At 44.4% G+C, this 16,599-nt stretch overlaps 2 protein-coding genes across 2 annotated transcripts; one reads left to right on the forward strand and one right to left on the reverse strand.

Annotated features, from left to right (window-relative positions):
- The first annotated feature begins 234 nt into the window (after positions 1-234).
- On the forward strand, positions 235-7,852 carry LOC144459630 (uncharacterized). Its single transcript, XM_078163938.1, has 9 exons — positions 235-354; positions 433-495; positions 2,194-2,399; positions 2,576-2,723; positions 3,382-3,502; positions 3,775-3,938; positions 4,094-4,241; positions 5,986-6,101; positions 7,423-7,852. Exons 1-9 carry the CDS (start codon positions 255-257, stop codon positions 7,476-7,478), a joined length of 1,122 nt encoding a protein of 373 aa, XP_078020064.1. The 5' UTR covers positions 235-254; the 3' UTR covers positions 7,479-7,852.
- On the reverse strand, positions 7,848-14,754 carry gprin3a (GPRIN family member 3a). The gene is made up of 3 exons (XM_078164755.1): positions 14,636-14,754; positions 12,040-13,963; positions 7,848-11,252 (listed from the first exon to the last, which is right to left on the reverse strand). The coding sequence occupies exons 2-3, from the start codon at positions 13,920-13,922 to the stop codon at positions 9,794-9,796; spliced, it is 3,342 nt and encodes a 1,113-aa protein (XP_078020881.1). The 5' UTR covers positions 13,923-13,963; positions 14,636-14,754; the 3' UTR covers positions 7,848-9,793.
- Between the last annotated feature and the right edge of the window lie 1,845 nt (positions 14,755-16,599).

The raw sequence follows: 16,599 nt of genomic DNA on the forward strand, positions 1-16,599 counted from the left end.
TCCGTACATAAATAATGAGTCATTAGAAACTATTAATTAATATTGATAAAGAAAAAGTGTTGAATTTATGTTGTTTTAATTTACGACTGAAGAGCACATCAAGGTCTATAAAACAGCTATGTTATTTAAAATAATCCACCAGACAGAAACACAAGTTCTCTTGTTTGTTTGACAATGATTCACCTTTAACCAAAAAATCCAGATACTAACAGCCAATCAGAGGGCTGGGAGCGAGGTCACTGACCTGTTGGAAAATGAACAGTTTCAGGAGTCCTCACATTACAGAGCTTCAGTGTTCATCAGTGTGTCGAGACTTGGACAAGATGAGACTCACGTCAGTCTGCGGGCTTCTCTGTGAGTGCGACGCTCTTCATTTATGACTTCACCAGAATACTTGAAACAGCTGATGTCATCCTTAACTTTGTTTTTCAGTGCTGTGTGTCCACGGCAACTCTGTGGACGCAGGGAATATTTTTGACAGATCTTCATCTCATAGTGAGTATTCTTCAATAAAACGCACTGCAGTAGATTATCTGCAGAACGATGGTTTCTTTAGAGATTATTTTTAATGCACAACATGAAGTTCTGGTTGTTTTCTAGAGCTTTAAGTGATACCGTGAAACAAATGTACAGAAATACAAAACTTGTGATCAGTTTGTGTTAAGCATTACTAATTAGTTGTTAATGATTCAAAATCAATAGGGGAATGTTAGGTGCATTGTACTTAACTACTGTACAAATTTTAGCTGCTCTTTACTTGAATATTTCTACTTTATGTAACTTTGTACTTCTACATCTCAGAGGTCATTATATATATACCATAAAATGAAATGGTGTAAAATAAATTACACCAACATCTTCACCCAAAGTGGTTTTTGTTTTTTGTTTTTTTGTTACCGGAACTTAAAGAGCATGTATACCCGATTTCTGAAATGACTCGTTTCACCATCTGGATTTGATCCATTTGGTCCGATGACGTTTCAAAAGTCTAGAAAAGTTGCACAATTGTATCATTTTTTTCACATTTGTTAGCCTCTCTGCCAGCGACAGTCTCTAGTGTGCCTCCTCTGTGGGCCTAACGATGTGGAAGATCCAGGTAATTTCATATCCGAGAAGTCAAACTTTTTTGGCTTCATGCGCCACTGAGAAACTTTCATAGGAATGAACAAGGCCCGCATCCAACGCTGTGACCAGTCTCTTTATATATCCATGGATAGCGACCACAGGATGTAGGTGACGACCACAGAACGTAGATGAGAACGACAGGGAGTAGATGATGACAACAGGACATAGGTGATGACGACAAGACATAAATGACAACAGCATGGCGTAGATGAGGACGACAGGATGTAAATGACAACCACAGGGCGTAGGTGAGGATGACAGGATGTAGGTTACGGCAACAGGATGTAGGTGTTGATGACAGGACTTAGGTGACGACAACAGGGCATAAGTGGCAATATAGGTGGCGATGAAGAGACGTAGGTGATGATGACAGGATGTGCTTGATGACATAGGCAGTGACGACGGGATGTAGGTGAAAATAACAGGACGTAAATGATGACCACAAGACATAAGTGACTATGTAGGTGGCGACAACAGGATGCAGGTAATGACATAGGTGGTGACAACCGGACATAGGTGGCAATATAGGTGGCAACAACAAGGTGGTGATGAAGTAGGTGCCGTCATCGGTGACATTGACAGGATGTAGATGACGATGACAGAACGAAAGTGATGACCGCCGGACGTATGTGGTGACAACAGGATGTAGGTGATGATGACAGGACATAGGTGATGTAGAAATCTTTTTTTTTTTTTTTCAGTTTGTTGAAGCTGGTTGTATGGTCCATTTTCTATTTCCCTCTTTCTCACTTTTTTTTCAGGGCTTTTTGCCTTTAATGGACAGACACAGGGTGAAATGGGGAGAGGGAGAGAGAGTGGGGGGATAACATACAGAAAGGGTCGCAAGCTGGAGTCGAACCTGTTACCGCTGCGGCCTTTGTATATGGGGCGCCAGCACTATTCACTACGCTACCGACACCCCCTTTCTCACATTTTAAATTGTCCTGTCATAGAAAATATTTAACACTGCAAAAAAAAAAAGGTTGGAAAGGAGATCATGTTACCTAACGATGAACTGATGCACCCAGTAACCTGATTAAACAGTGCACTCTTCTTCTCCGTCATCAGACGTACAGCGTCGGGAGACCAACACCAAGCGGAATTTCTCGGAGGTCATGGTTACAAAGATGACGGTCTCTCCGACCTGGTACGTCAATGAGGGCGTCACTGTAGTGATCAACTGCACCACGCACACAGACGATGGGAACTACAGTGACAAGATGGACCTTCAGCTGTTCTGGACCAAGATGAGCCCCAGAGAGAGGATCAAGAAGGTTTAGGGCATGAACATCACATTTTTCAGATCCTTTGACCTGTTTTTAGATTCTGAAATCCTAATGACTCCGGCAACTGACCCTTCGCTGAGCTCCGTTTGATCTATTCTTTACACTTTGCTCATGTCTTTTTGTTCGTAAAAGGCATAATGGCGTGGTCTCCTCTCCTCTTACAGGTCTTGGTCAGCCAGCGAGCGTCTAAAGGCATCTCCTATGTGCTGAGCCCCGTTACCCATGAGCACCAGGGTGTCTACACTTGTGACGATGATGGCAGCTTCCCTCATGTTTATGTTCGAGATTGGCACCAAATACTCTGGGTGGATGGTTAGGAACAACGCTGATTTTATATAATATGAAAATAATATGACAAAGAAATAAAGGCACCTATCTGGCTTCCAATTTCTCCAGTTCCCAATCTGATCGAGCTTTTGTGAGACGGGCTGGTACCCTACCCCTCAACCCACAAGACTCAAAGGATTCGCCACCAACGCCCTGGTGCCAGACACCACAGAACAACCCCAGAGGTCCTGTGTCCATGCTTTGAAACATCAGAGTCAAGTCCGATCCAAGGAGGCCCTACTGTGGATCGGGGGAACCTCTGGGGTACTGGTACATCCCACAGGTGCTCGATCAGATTGAGATCTGGGGAACTGGAGGCCAGGTAGATGCCTTGAGCTCTTTTCCACAATTCTTGGGCCATTCCTGTTCAGTTTTGGGGTATAGCATTGTGCATTGTTCTGCTGGGGGGGGGGGGGGGCGGTGGGGGGGGGGGAGTGCTGTTGCCATGTGGGTGTGCTTGATCTGCAACGGTGTTTGGGTGGGTGGAGCGTGTGAAGTGGCATCCACATGAATACCAGGACCCAAGTTTCTCAGCAGAACATTGCATTGTAACAAGATGATCAATATTATTCACTTCACTTGCCAGTGGTTTCAATGTTTTGGCTGTTCGTTGTGTGACATCCATTTATCACTCTCAACACAGACGCTTCTCCAAGAGCTACCATAGACGTGGTCAGCCACAGCAGGAGCCAGTTCTTCAACGGTGAGACATTCAGTGTGAGCTGTCAGCTGCCTGACGATGACACCCAGTGGAAGATGATGAGGTTGGTGTTTTACTTTTTTCTGTGTATGGTTGAGGAACTGTTGTTGAGACATTTCACTATAAAGACCTACCACAGTCAGAAGGCTTTATCCTCTGGGAACATGAATGCACAAAATGTAATGGTAATCCGTCCAATATTTTTTGAGGCATTTAATCAAATTGGTTGGCCAACTGACCATCAGACTGACATTTCCAATGCTGCTAGCATGGCTAAACACTGGATCATACTCAACAGGTGAGAGGTTACAACACCATGTGCTTCTGTTTTACAAGATTTAATGACTTTGTGGGAAACATCACAGAGTGTCCCAATCAAGTGTCCTCAGGCCGCCGCCTGTCCTGCACCGTCCGTTCAGAATTTCCCTGGGCGGACGTACTGTACTGGTGTGAGACTACAGCAGGGGAGAGGAGCAACGCCCTCAACATCACCACCATGGGTATACAACCGTTATTCAGGGAAAAACCCTCTCTCATCTGGCAAGCTGTCAGTTGGCAAGCTCATTTGCCCAGGCCCCAGGGACACAGATTATTTGAAAGACATAAAGATATATTTACAAACTGCCACTTAGCCAAAGTGTCTCCCTCTGTGCAGCTGGTGTGATGGTGGCCCTGGAGAGTCCATCACTTCCTGTGCTGGAGGGTGAGGACGTGATGCTTCGCTGTTTACATAAAAACAGAACCACAAACAAAATCACCTCCAACTTTGGTGCCATCTTCTACAGGAACCACCGTCGGATTAGGTAAATCATTCCGTACCCCAAGTTCATTAATATTCCCTTCACCTTCTACCCTTCTTAGAATATTTGTTACAGGTGTGGTGCCATTGCTCGAAGACTAAAACTAAAAATGTCTGCAGCACTGGGTGGGTGGATAAACTGCTGTCCATCAAGAAATAGCTCCAACATTTAACTCCCCCTAAAATCACAAATTGCTGCTTTACATTTCAAGGGTCAAGGATATCTATATCATCCCCAAGGGGCAACTTGTTGTACAGCCACCAGTAACCACATCCAACCATCAGACAAACAATAAATACAACGCAAAGATCACACTGAGTTCTTTAAAAAGCTAACGGCAGCAGGACATATGACTTCTTTAGTCTATTGGTCCTGCATTTTGGCTGATTGTTTCTGCAGCCATGTGGAGGCAACTTGAACTCCTCAGACATAGGGAGGCTACTCATCACAAGAAGAGCCTATCGAGGACTGTTAAGGCTGCACAAGCTGTTTAAAAATGTCTGTGATGATCTCAGTGAACAAATCTGTCAAAAAACCGTTCACGCATACCTAACTATTTTAAACAGGAAGCTGCGAGCCATCTACATTTCCAACCAGCATCTACAATGGAGTCTTATTCATTCTACCGATCGCGTTTCCCGCATTCATCATGCTTCGTTTGATGAACGACAGACGACAGGGGACTTCTGCTAGCTAGCTAATCAGCTAACATTATGAGGCAGCATAGTTATACTAGCTGGCGTGTTATCATAATGTGAAAAGTCTGACAATTTTGCAGAACAGGACAGATGACAGATGCCAGATAGTGCGAGCTAGCTAGCTAGTTAACAAGTAACCTGACGGCGGTAACGTTAGCTATGTATGAACTTTTTTCCCCACCGGTGGCAGCCGTGCCACGGTGGTAGCCATTGCGACGTCTACCCCTCGCTGGCAAGTCAGCATCTGAAATCCCTCGCTCCGAAGGGCTAGTTTCATACCCACTACCCCTCGTTATGCCCCCTACCCCTACACGCAAAAAGGAATTGGGACACCACTACCCCTCACGGGAACGCGCAAATGTAGGAGTAGGGCCAAGGGGTAGGGCTAAGGGGGGGTATTGGGACGGGCCCTTAGTACAGAGTACTATGGAAACAGGTTAAAATGGAATTTAAGCTTGCTAAGTGTAGCTACAAGGACAAAATAAAGAATCTGCTCAGCACTGGTGATTCACAAGCTGCATGGGCGGGTCTGAAGTCTATGATGGGGATGCAGTCCAAAAAATGTCCAATATCCATTAGTGCCAAGTCTGACCTTTACCTTTTTAATGAACAAAACACTTCTAGTACTGCTGACATCAGGTGAAAATGAAACTAAGAAGATGCTGCTGGGCCTGGAGTTAGTTGTTTGAGTGCAGCCAACGCAACGTGTTCATGACGTGATGTTGTTTGCACGGTATTACTCTTGAAATACAAACAGGTATGACATAGAAGAGAGAACCTAATCCCTTTTTTGGTATCGATTCTCTTAATGCTTGGATTGATCTTTGAAATAAAAACGTAGTACTGACAGCATCAATATCTTTGTATCGATCCCACCCCTGGTGGGCACTTCTTACTATCTGAATAATGCATCCTTTAAATTGAAGGAAAATACAGCACCATTCTGACTGTAGACCAGGTTTTTGTTGGTCAGTGGTGCAATCGCTTTCTGCTGTCTCAAAACAGCAATACCCAGAACATGCCTCATTTATTACCTGTTTGTGTCTCAGGGTTACAACTGAAGGCAACCTGACTCTGACAGCAGTGACCAAAGCTGACGAGGGAATCTACAAATGTCGGCACCCAGTGGACGGACCGTCTCATGAAAGCTGGATCACTATTAGAGGTACTAGCCGTTTTTACACAGAGATTGCGCTGTAGGGCCGCCACAAAGTACACATTTTTTAACAAATATTTAACTGATGTTAACTTAGCATTTTCTAAAATGTCTCTGCGGAGCTCTGGTCCCTGTTGCACTGTCTGTGTCTGTAACGACTAACAACCAGTCTGAGCAAAATTTTGTTTTCAGCAACTGTGTGTTGAACATGTAACCAGAACAAAAAGGGATTGTTCCTGTTGCCATGGTTGCCATTGATATGAGAAATAAAACAACAAGAGTTTCACAAGAATTTGAAGAAGAGAACGACGTCAGTACATGATATCCCTGTCTTTCCCCGTCTGACTTCAGTCTCAACCTACATTAGAAAATTGCCCATTATTAAATAAACTCAGCAACAAACCTTGAAATATGTATTTAGTCATCAGAGTGTGTTACTGATTTACCGTACTTCCTTTATATAATATATAAAAATGAATGCCAAAAGTTATTTCTTTACTACTTTATATTACTATTACTGAAGTCTGCTGCTAAATTCAGCTTCATGTTTCGCTCAGAACAGTTTTTAATAAACGTTAAGCGTTAACGCAGACAAGCGGAGGATTAGCTGGGAAACATCACATTCATTCACTTTACATGGAGCTACAGTTAATACTGAATTATGTTGCTGAATGTGTTAGTATCTCTTAATAAGTCATCAGATATTAGAAATCATCTTTAGAAGGAGCAAATGTTTACCTTAAGCTAGCTCGGTTTTGGTTCAACTCTGGAAGTTGCGTCCATAATTCACGCAAGGTATCGTGGGGGCTGGGAATAAGGTGGATAAAAAACAACAATGGCATAACAATCCTTTACCGTCCCTGTTAATGGCGGCAGATCTTGTCCTGGAGGGTAAGGAGCTCCTGTGTCATTGTTTCCCAATTTGCGGCTATTTTCGACGGCTGTTCTGTTTTTTTTTTTAGTTAACCATTAACTGCTAACAGCTACTTTTTAAATCTCCCGCAGTGAGTCGCAGGCGTAACGCATCGTCCAAACGTCACACCTGTGCCGCCCATAGTCCCATCCGGCCAGTTGTCCTGTTTATACACACACAGTTTCTGCTCTGTTGCTTCCTTCCATGATGGCCGAAAGGCGAGACTACTCTGTCCACTTATTATACGAACGTATGCTATATAGAGCACAGCGAGGTGGCATAAGAGCAGGCAGTGTAAACGGGGTTATTAACACACTCATGCTGTGCATATATGTGTATGTATAAAGAAGCATCAATATATGAATACTTGTATTTATATCAATATAACACATCCACACCTCATTATGTCCATGTCAGCTCGGCCCAATGAAGACCAGAAGAAGAAGAATGATGATGTCATCAAGATGCCATAGATGTTCCCTGGCTCCACCTCCAGGCCCAGTCACCTGATCTCTGATGGGTCATTAAACATGCCGTCATAACAGTAGACATGAGAGGCTTCAAGACTTTGTGTACATGTATCTACATCAGACTTGCTGTACGCACGAGAAGGAAATGTCACATTAAGCTAATCTCACTGATGCCACAGCTGAGCCGTGTAGTCAGACGATGATGTTAACAAAGGCCCTGCACCTAAGATTTTTTTATTTCAGATTTTAATGTCTAAATCACAAACTAAACAAGGTTTCAAAGAAAACTACAGCACCATACTGAAGTGTGTGTCGGTGCGACCTCGGTGTATCTGAAGCTCAGACTGAATAAAACATGGCGGAGAGACTGTGTTGTTAACACGAGCGTGACTTTAATGTTTCTGAATAATTCAGAGAAGCAACCCAGTGCTCCGTCAACAACATGACCCCACTACAAAGAGGACGGAGAGAAAGTGAGACAAGGAAGGAGAGGAAATGTGTGCAAGCAGAGGAGAAAGGAAGAGAATGAGAGGTTAACGTGCTGTATTGGTTCTCCAAGTAGGACATGAATTCCCATCAGGAACACAAATGTGACGACAGAGCAGACAAAGAAAGAGCATTTAAATATGGTGTACAGGTTTAGTACGTTTCACATGTGCTTTATATTTTACAATATGCCATCAAGCAAATACATCAATGAAGCAGGAACACTGTGACTGTGTGTGTCGCCCCCTGTCGGCTGAATGTTGCTACTGCATTAATTAATGTCAACTGACAAGAGAGTGGTGACCTGGGTGGGGAGGCTGGAAAGGAAAGGAAAGGAAAAGAAAGGAAAGGAAAGGTGAAGATGGGAGAAGGAAAGAAAAAGACTGAAAAGTTAAGAAAGAAAAACAGGAAAGGTCAAGACAGGAAAGAAAAGGAAAGGAAATTAAAGGAAAGGATAGGAAAGGACAGGACAGGGAAGGTCAAGAAAGGAAAGGAAATGGAATGAAAGGAAAGGAAAGGTGAAGACAGGAAAAGGAAACCAAAAAGATAGGAGGAGGGAAAGACAAAGGAAAGAAAAGGAAATAAAAAGACTGGAAAGTTAAGGAAGAAAAACAGGAAAGGAAAGGAAAGAAAAAGGAAAGGACGGAACAGAACAGGACAGGAAAGGTCAAGAAAGGAAAGGAAAGGAAAGGAAAGGAAAGGAAAGGATAGGAAAGGACAGGACAGGGAAGGAAAGGAGAGGAAAGTAAAGGACGGGACGGGAAAGAAAAGGAAAGGAAAGGATGGGACAGAACAGGACAGGAAAGGTCAAGAAAGGAAAGGAAATGAAATGAAAGGAAAGGTCAAGAAAAGAAAGGAGAGGAAAGGAAAGAAAAGGAAAGGAAAGTAAAGGACAGGATGGGAAAGGGGAGGAAAGAAAATGAAAGAAAAGGAAAGGAAAGGAAAGGACAGAACAGGACAGGGAAGGTCAAGACAGGAAAGGAAAGGAGAGGAAAGGAAAGAAAAGGAAAGTAAAGGACAGGACAGGAAAGGAGAGGAAAGAAAATGAAAGGAAAGGGAAGGGAAGGAAAGGAAAGGAAAGGAAAGGAGAGGTGAAGACAGGAAAAGGAAAGCAAAAAGATAGGAGGAGGGAAAGACATTAAAGGAAAGGAAAGGGAAATAAAAAGGCTGGAAAGTTAAGGAAGAAAAACAGGAAAGGAAAGTGAAGTGAAGTGCTTCCCATCAGATAAATTTGCAGAAAACAGTTCCAACTCTCTCTCACACACACACACACACAAGGCTCTGAGTGCTTGAGTGGTTTGTGCGACGTTTCGTAAAAAAGGAAGTGGATGAAATATTTACCACCAGAGGAAACAGAGAGCTGCCGTCCTCTCGGCTCTGCTTCAAAAACTGCAGAAACCTTTTTAAAAAATAGCCACATTTAGGTTACTAGTTATAACCCCTGCTCACATCGTGTGCTTTATGCTGTTGTTACATAAAACCTTTGCAGTCGTAACGGTTTGTTACTCATATTACAGGGAGGAGTGAATGCGCCTCTGGTGTTGACAAACGTATTCCACATTTAATCGTTTAAAAAAACATAAAGTAAATATTTATGACAACAATCAACCTTAATATAAAACAACAGATACTATGAAACTTGTATGAATCTTATTTAAGCTACATTTTTTGTTTGTTCTATGTGCACAAGGATTTTATTGCTGTTCTATCTGAAGTAATTAATATTGTAGAAATACATGCAGGCCTTAGTGTGAAGGGGGAAGTGTTGTGGACATTTGGACGTGAACACTTGTGTTTTAAAGTTTGGTGTACAAAAGATTTCTGGATTAGTCTCAGTCAGCCACAGCGGGCGCTTTCCTGCAGCATCCCAGAATCCCTCCCCTCTTCTTCTTCCTCTTCTTCATCTTATACCCTCTGAGGCTGCTGTTGGAGCAGATGGACTTCCTCAGAGTCCGGATGTACTTCTCCTGCTCCTGAATCTTTGACTCCAGGTGGGACTGGATCGCTGTGCCCAGGGACTCCAGGTCCACAGAGGCGCCATACACCTCCCATGTCCTCCCCTGTTTGTCCCATGCCACCTCCTGTGGCTTCATCGTCTCTACCCTCTCCTCTCCATCCTCTTCCTCCTTGTTCTGCTCCCTTGCTACCTTCTCCTCCTCTTCTTCCTCCTCTTCCTCCTCGTCCTCCCAGATGCTCTCAGCACTTATGTCTCGGTCCTGGTTTTGTCTGAGTCGTAGCTCCGACATGAGGCCGGGGCTCTGCTGGAAGCTGTATGTACGCAGAGAGGCAGGGAGGGAGCTAGCACGGTCAGTCACAACAGAGGGAAGCACTGACTGGCTGCGCAACTCAATGTTGATCTTACAGACGTGCTGGAAAGGTGGCTGCCCAGCGGGGACGCAGCACAGTGACGGGACAGTCGGCGAGGTTAAACTACCTGACTGACAGCTGGGAGAGGCTATAAGGGAGGAGGAAGGAGCTCCCTTGTGCAGGCTGGAGCTAGCAGAAGCAGTGTGTTCGACCACCTCCATCTCCACTTGGACACCCACGTCTTTCCGCTCCCCTTCAGCCAGATGAAGCCTCTCACTTGAGTCAGTCATTGTTGCCGTCTCCCTTACTGTCTTGAACCTCTCTGGATGAGTGGAAAGATGCGGAAGAGGATGAAGGAAAGACGAAGGCGGGAGAGAGGAACTCCCTCGACCATCTTTCTGTTTACCGCTCTCCTGCTTCTTCTTCTCTTCATTTTGACTCTCCAATCCAGTCACCCTTGTTGATGAGGTCTTGCTACCAGCGGTGATGGCATTTGCATCTCCCAGGTGACTTGGTTTTCTCCTCTTATCTCCTGGCAACAACCCTGCGTTGTCAGTCACCTCTACCCCTCGCACGACCCCCTGGGATACCACCGGTCCTCCTCCAGGTGGCACTTTGGTCTCCGGCAGGTTCAAACGCTCTTCCTCAGTGGCAGCACCTGTTTTTGCGGGTGTCTTTGTGATAGAGTCAAAGGTGAGACCCCGAGTTAGAATGGTATTATGGGGTGTTGTGCTGGTGTTTGTTTCCACAGCAATGGATGGAACTGCTGTAGGCTCTGGCGTGAACCCTCTCGTCATTGTCGAGGCGACAGTGGTTCTGGTTTTGGGGCTGGAGGTGGCCAGAGGAGCCAGCAGGCCTGAAATCTCACCGGAACCTGCAAACAGGAAACTTGTCAGAAGACAGACGCACTGGCAAGCTAAGAGCATAACAGTAGTGAGCCTGGTCTCACTCTGAAGTCGTTGAAATCGAGCACTAGGGCAGTGACTTGCGGCGACAGAAACCAACAAAAATGTCGGCATGATATGCGGCCGGTTGCCATGATAGTTTAACAGCGCCTGGTGGTGTCGGGGAAACGTGGCGGACCAAAGACCGAAGATAGTTAAGGCAGTGAAAGTCCAACTGGGGCGGGCAGGAGTGGTGGTGGATGGGTCCAACAAACACAGACTTTCACCCGAGAGAACTGTGCTCACGTCCCTTAAGATTCTAAAGCCAAACCCTATTGTTTTTCCTAAACCTAACCACGTGCTTTTGTTGTTGAAGGAAAAAAAAATATCAATTTGCGGTGTTGTACCGACTTAGTGCATTTATTTTGAAAGACACTGTATGTAAACGTTAAATATCCTGTGGATTTCAGCACTTCCTAAGTAAACAATGCCGTCATGAGGTAAAATACTCAGAAAACATGAGATGACGTTACGTGCACGGCTGGTCATGTCACTCCACTCACCTCTTGCAGCAACACAGCAACATTAGCTGCTCTGTTTCAACAATGTGTGGCTAAAAAAACCTGCTTACAAACTAAGATTATCTTTCATGGCCAAAAGCTAAAATTGAGGGGTGGCAGCTTCTTCTTTAACAGATTGTGTTAAATGAGCATGTGACATCGTTTTATATCGATTGCTGGCTCCTGAATTTAATCAAATCAAGATCGTATAGAGGCAGACTTTGCGATATCAGCAAAAATCGTATCATGGAAAGAAACGATATAATATTGAATCGTGGAGAAACCAGTGATTTACACCTCTAATAGTAGTAGGTTTTTTAAAGATACATTTTGAATGTCAAAAAATGCGATGTATTACCTGGAGCTGAAGCAGGACTCCTCTGGACCTCCTTGTTTGGCCCAGCTGGGCCAGAAGCAAGACTTTTGCCAGGGCTCCTACTTGTTGAACTTGATGTAGGCGAGAGCATTGAGGAGGGAGACAAATCTGCCAGAGGTGACTTTGAGCTAGACTGAACTTCTCCAGGCTTATAAGAATTTGCAGCAGCTTTAGGTTCTGGACTTGATTTAGCACTGGAGCTTGCAGCCTTGAGGTGGTTGTATTTGGACCCAGCTGGACCAGTTCTGGAGGACAATAGGGAGACAGATCCAACACTGTCCATCTTAGAGCCAGAGGCCACCAGAGAAGGTTTAGAAGTCGAACGGTTTGGAGCAGGTTTAGAACTGGAAAGGAGATCAGAATTAGTGCTGAGATTAAACTCAGAGCCTGGTTTTAAACTTGGACTGGTTTTGAGATTGAAACTGCCTTTAGAGTCTGAAGGAGTCTGAGTTTTAGGATCAAGGTTATCCTTTGACCCCATGCCAGATTTAGAACCCCCAAACGTCTTAGAATCAGGGCTGGTTTTGTCTGCTCTGATTTCAATTGCAGTTTTAGAATCAAGACTATCTCTGGAACCCATCCCAGACCTACAACTGGGACTGGCTTTGGAGTTGGAGCCAGTTTTGGAGTCTAAGCTGTCCTTTGATCCCCAACTGGTTTTGGAAGCAGAACCACTTTTAGAATCCAGGCTATCTTTGGACCCCATTGCTGTTTTGGAATTCAAGCCAGTTTTAGAATCCAGACTGTCTGTAGTCACTGTAGTAGCTTTAGAATTTGAACTGTCTTTGGATCCAGAACCAACACTTAAATCTTGACCATCAAGATTCTCCTTTGACCCTGAAGCGTTTTTGTTTCTGGTTCCAGAAGCTTTCCTCTGTGTGGATGGTTTGGGACTTCGAGAACTCAGTTGAGGAGTCTTGGTGTTGAGCTGTGCCATTTCACCCCTCTGATTTGGGGACTTTGGTCCTACAGGGGGCGTCTCAGAACCCTGAGTTCTTGAGTCATGTCTGGTGCTAGCTGTGTCAAGTTTTTGGGTTTTGGTTGTCAGCGTTGGGGTTCGATTGGCAGCTTTTGGGCTGATAACATCTAATTCCCCTTTCGGATTGTGGACATCCGTGCTTATGGGAAGGTGTAGTGTTTTTGGCGACTGTGTCTCGAAGCTTATTGCTTTTCCGTGTGTTTGCAGTTTTGGGCTAATTGTCGTTTTGTTTGAAGTCTTTGTTGTCGGTCCAGTTGTCAGTGCAACATGTGGTTTGGAGTTTAAGATGCTTGCAGGTTCCGCTCTCTGTTCTTGTGTTTTGACTCTTTCGGTCGTTCTGGGGCTGCTAGCGATGGTTGTTTGCTCCATCCCGTGGGATTTTGGACTTGCCGCCATGTTGCTGTGCGTGTGCGTCTTGGGGCTGAGTGTTGGAGTACGTTTGGAGTTTGGGGATTTAAGCCTTTGCTCACCTCTGCTGTTCACTGACGCCTCAGCTGTTGGTGACCGGGACAAAGCTGGAATTTTGCTTTTCTGATGCGTTGGATCATCTTTTTCCACTGGTGACATCACAGGGATTGTCAGGGTATATGCCGACTTGCCAGTTTCCATAGTAACTGCTCCTTTGTTCCTATCATCCTTTTTGTTCCCTCCATGCAGCTTTGATGTCCCGATGGCTGGGCGGGGGTTGCTTGGTGACGTTAGAGTGAGGTTGAGGTTGAAGTTAGGTTCCGCCCCCCAGTTGGCATTGGGATCTGTGTTTCCAAGGGCATCTGCAAGCTCTGCTTCCTCTGGAATTGGGCATTCTGATTGGATGACATCCTTTTTGCATTTGGTCGTACTTGGGAAGGTTTCCATGGTGAATTTTGCGTGTAGATTTGGAAATGTCAAGTCAGTGCCTGATTGGAGATTTGAGATGGAGAAACAATTGATCAATGCAAGTCAACTTTAATTCCCAAACCATATGCCGTTTATCAAACCAGTAGAAAATGATTAATTTGGTATTCATCCATCTATCATGGTACCAAAAATAGAGATATTCTCTTCTGTAAAGCTATCTTATATTATCATGAATGATATCATGGAAGAAAAGAAAACGTTCTAATTTTCCTGGCTGCCTCATATCAACGTAGTAATTGCCAGTTCTGTTTTTTCCCGACAGCTATTTTCTGTCACACAGACAAATCCTCTCGGGATCAGATCTTCCTGCTGTGCCTGACACATCCACATTCATGACTAAAATGTCAGCAAATTGAATATGTTGTTCCTTGTCTGAATTGAAAGGGTGTAATGATGAAAGGTCACTGTAAATTGCACATATTTTAAAACTCTTTAAGACAAAACTGTGGTTTGGAGCTGCACAAGTAAGTCTGACTTGACTGAATTCACACATCAGTTTATTAAAATCCATAAAACTTTTGTAGTATCGGACTAAAAACTGATATCTATCTGTCTATCTATCTATCTATCTCACTAAATCACAACTGCAGCATTATAAACTCACTGCTGGGATTTCAAAACAACTCATGACAGAATTATTAGAGTCATCTTAAACTCTCTATGTAGCCTACCTTTTCAGGGTCCACAGACACCAGCGTCCATCGGTCGACAGAGGAAATCCCATCATGGTGTCCTGACAACCGCCTGCTGAGTACAGGAGCAAAGCTTCAACGGTTCCCTTGCTCTCCTCCTCACTGCTTTTCCAAAGGATGCATTTATGAATAAATAAAAGGAGGAGGGAGAGAGGGAGGAGATCAGCCACTGAGATCATCATCATGTTTTCTCTCCACCTTCTACTTCTGGTTTTTATGATTTCTTCTTAAGTTGTGCTTTTCCCATTTCCTCTCTTTCGCCACCATCTTCTTACTCCTGCTTCTTTCTTTTTTTAAACCCTCCTCTTTTCCCTCTTTTTTTATTCGTAGTCTCCCTCTTTTTCCTGCTTACCAAACTCCTGTATCCCCTCTTAATACTTGTTGTCCATCCATCCATATTCATCCACTTATCCGAGCCGGGTTGCAGGGGCAGCAGGCCAAGCAAAGCACCAAAGGCATCCCTCTCCCCAGAAACGTTTTCCAGCTCCTCCTGGGGGACCCCGAGGCATTCTCAGGGCAGATGAGATATGTAATCCCTCCAGCATGTTCTGGGTCTGCCCCGGGGCCTCCTACCAGTGGGATGTGCTCGGAACACCTCTAATGGAAGGAGTTCCCTCTGGATGTCTGAGCTCCTTATCCAACCTCAAAGGCTGAGCCAAGCCACCACACGGAGGACACTCATTTAGGCAAACTTAAATCTGTGATCTAATTCTAATTCTAATTTTCAGAGTCAGCATTTATTTCAGGTAAAGAAACGTTACATGCTTGTACTGCATCGGCTTCAGAAAGAGGGAGTTGGAGCGGATGGAGGGCGTTCCAAGTACTGGACCTTGAACTTTGGGTTCACGTTCAGATTCCTGATTTAGATCTAGGCAACAAAAACACTTTGGGTGAGTGTAGCTCCTTTCAGGACAACACAGACACAGGCTCAAGATGGCGCACGCTCTGCCGCGACAGCATGGACTGTCCTTAGTTTGACTCCTTACCTACGTTCTTTTGTTAGTTCTCTCACACCGGCATTCGGGCACTCTGAGGCATCCCCTCTTGTAACACCGTGAAAACTATTTTGAAGAATAAACATAACAGAGAATGCGTCAAAACAGTGTACAAAGTGTAAAATGAAAGAAAAGAAACAAAATGGTGGTCAGCGAGCATCAAAGTGGAATTAAACACCTTGTTGGCTGCTCGTCATGAAAAGAGTTTCCCAAAGTTCTTTATGTGCTTCAAACGTCTCTCCGACCATCTTTCTGACCATCCACTTACATTTGAATACAAACCTTAATAATGCAGACTTCTGTCTTGTAGGCAGCAAAAGCTCGTTGATAAAGGTTAGGGAAAGATTGTAACTTTGTGCACTTTGGCAGAAAACAACTGAAATACGTTGTTAGTGAATATCTGCGGATATGTTCAGTGTCAACATTTCGGCACCTGCCAGGTACGGTACTGGTGATGAAAGGGGATGAAAAACTGTCACCCGAAAAGGAACGAAAGCTGTTAGACAAATATTGTGCTGTAAGGAGTACAATATTTACCTCTGAGATGTGATGTGCAAGTAGCATATAATCAAAATACTTAAGTACAAGTACCTTGAGTTTGAACTTAGCTACCATTGGTATCACTGGCACCGCTCTAAACCAGTGGCGGAACTAGAATTTTATACAAGGGTGGCCAGAGGGTGGGCAAGGATTTATGAGGGGGGTCCATCCATATACTAATGAAGGAAATTATTGTTATTCCAACCTGGCACCAAATGAGCGTTCCTGACCGTTTTCCTAACCCAATGCATCTCTCTACCCATTCTCACCCTCTCTCTCTCTCTCTCTCTCTCTCTAACAGACACACACACACAAACGATCACTATAGTCATCAGCAAGACGTGGGTCCATCATCCATCCCCCTCTTTACATTAATAATCCCTGTCACTAAGTGGAAATATTTTTACC

The sequence above is a fragment of the Epinephelus lanceolatus genome, chromosome 22 (genome assembly GCF_041903045.1).
Source record: "Epinephelus lanceolatus isolate andai-2023 chromosome 22, ASM4190304v1, whole genome shotgun sequence".
NCBI lineage: Eukaryota > Metazoa > Chordata > Actinopteri > Perciformes > Serranidae > Epinephelus > Epinephelus lanceolatus.

What these genes read in the sequence shown, in the direction of transcription:
- gprin3a (XM_078164755.1), bottom strand. Translation starts at nt 13,922, where the DNA reads ATGGAAACCTTCCCAAGTACGACCAAATGCAAAAAGGATGTCATCCAA. An exon ending in CATTTTTTGACATTCAAAAT is followed by an intron (nt 11,253 to 12,039) that starts GTATCTTTAAAA and finishes TGTCGCCGCAAG; the next exon opens with TCACTGCCCTAGTGCTCGAT.
- LOC144459630 (XM_078163938.1), top strand. Translation starts at nt 255, where the DNA reads ATGAACAGTTTCAGGAGTCCTCACATTACAGAGCTTCAGTGTTCATCA. An exon ending in ACCCAGTGGAAGATGATGAG is followed by an intron (nt 3,503 to 3,774) that starts GTTGGTGTTTTA and finishes CTGTTTTACAAG; the next exon opens with ATTTAATGACTTTGTGGGAA. An exon ending in CCTCAACATCACCACCATGG is followed by an intron (nt 3,939 to 4,093) that starts GTATACAACCGT and finishes CCCTCTGTGCAG; the next exon opens with CTGGTGTGATGGTGGCCCTG.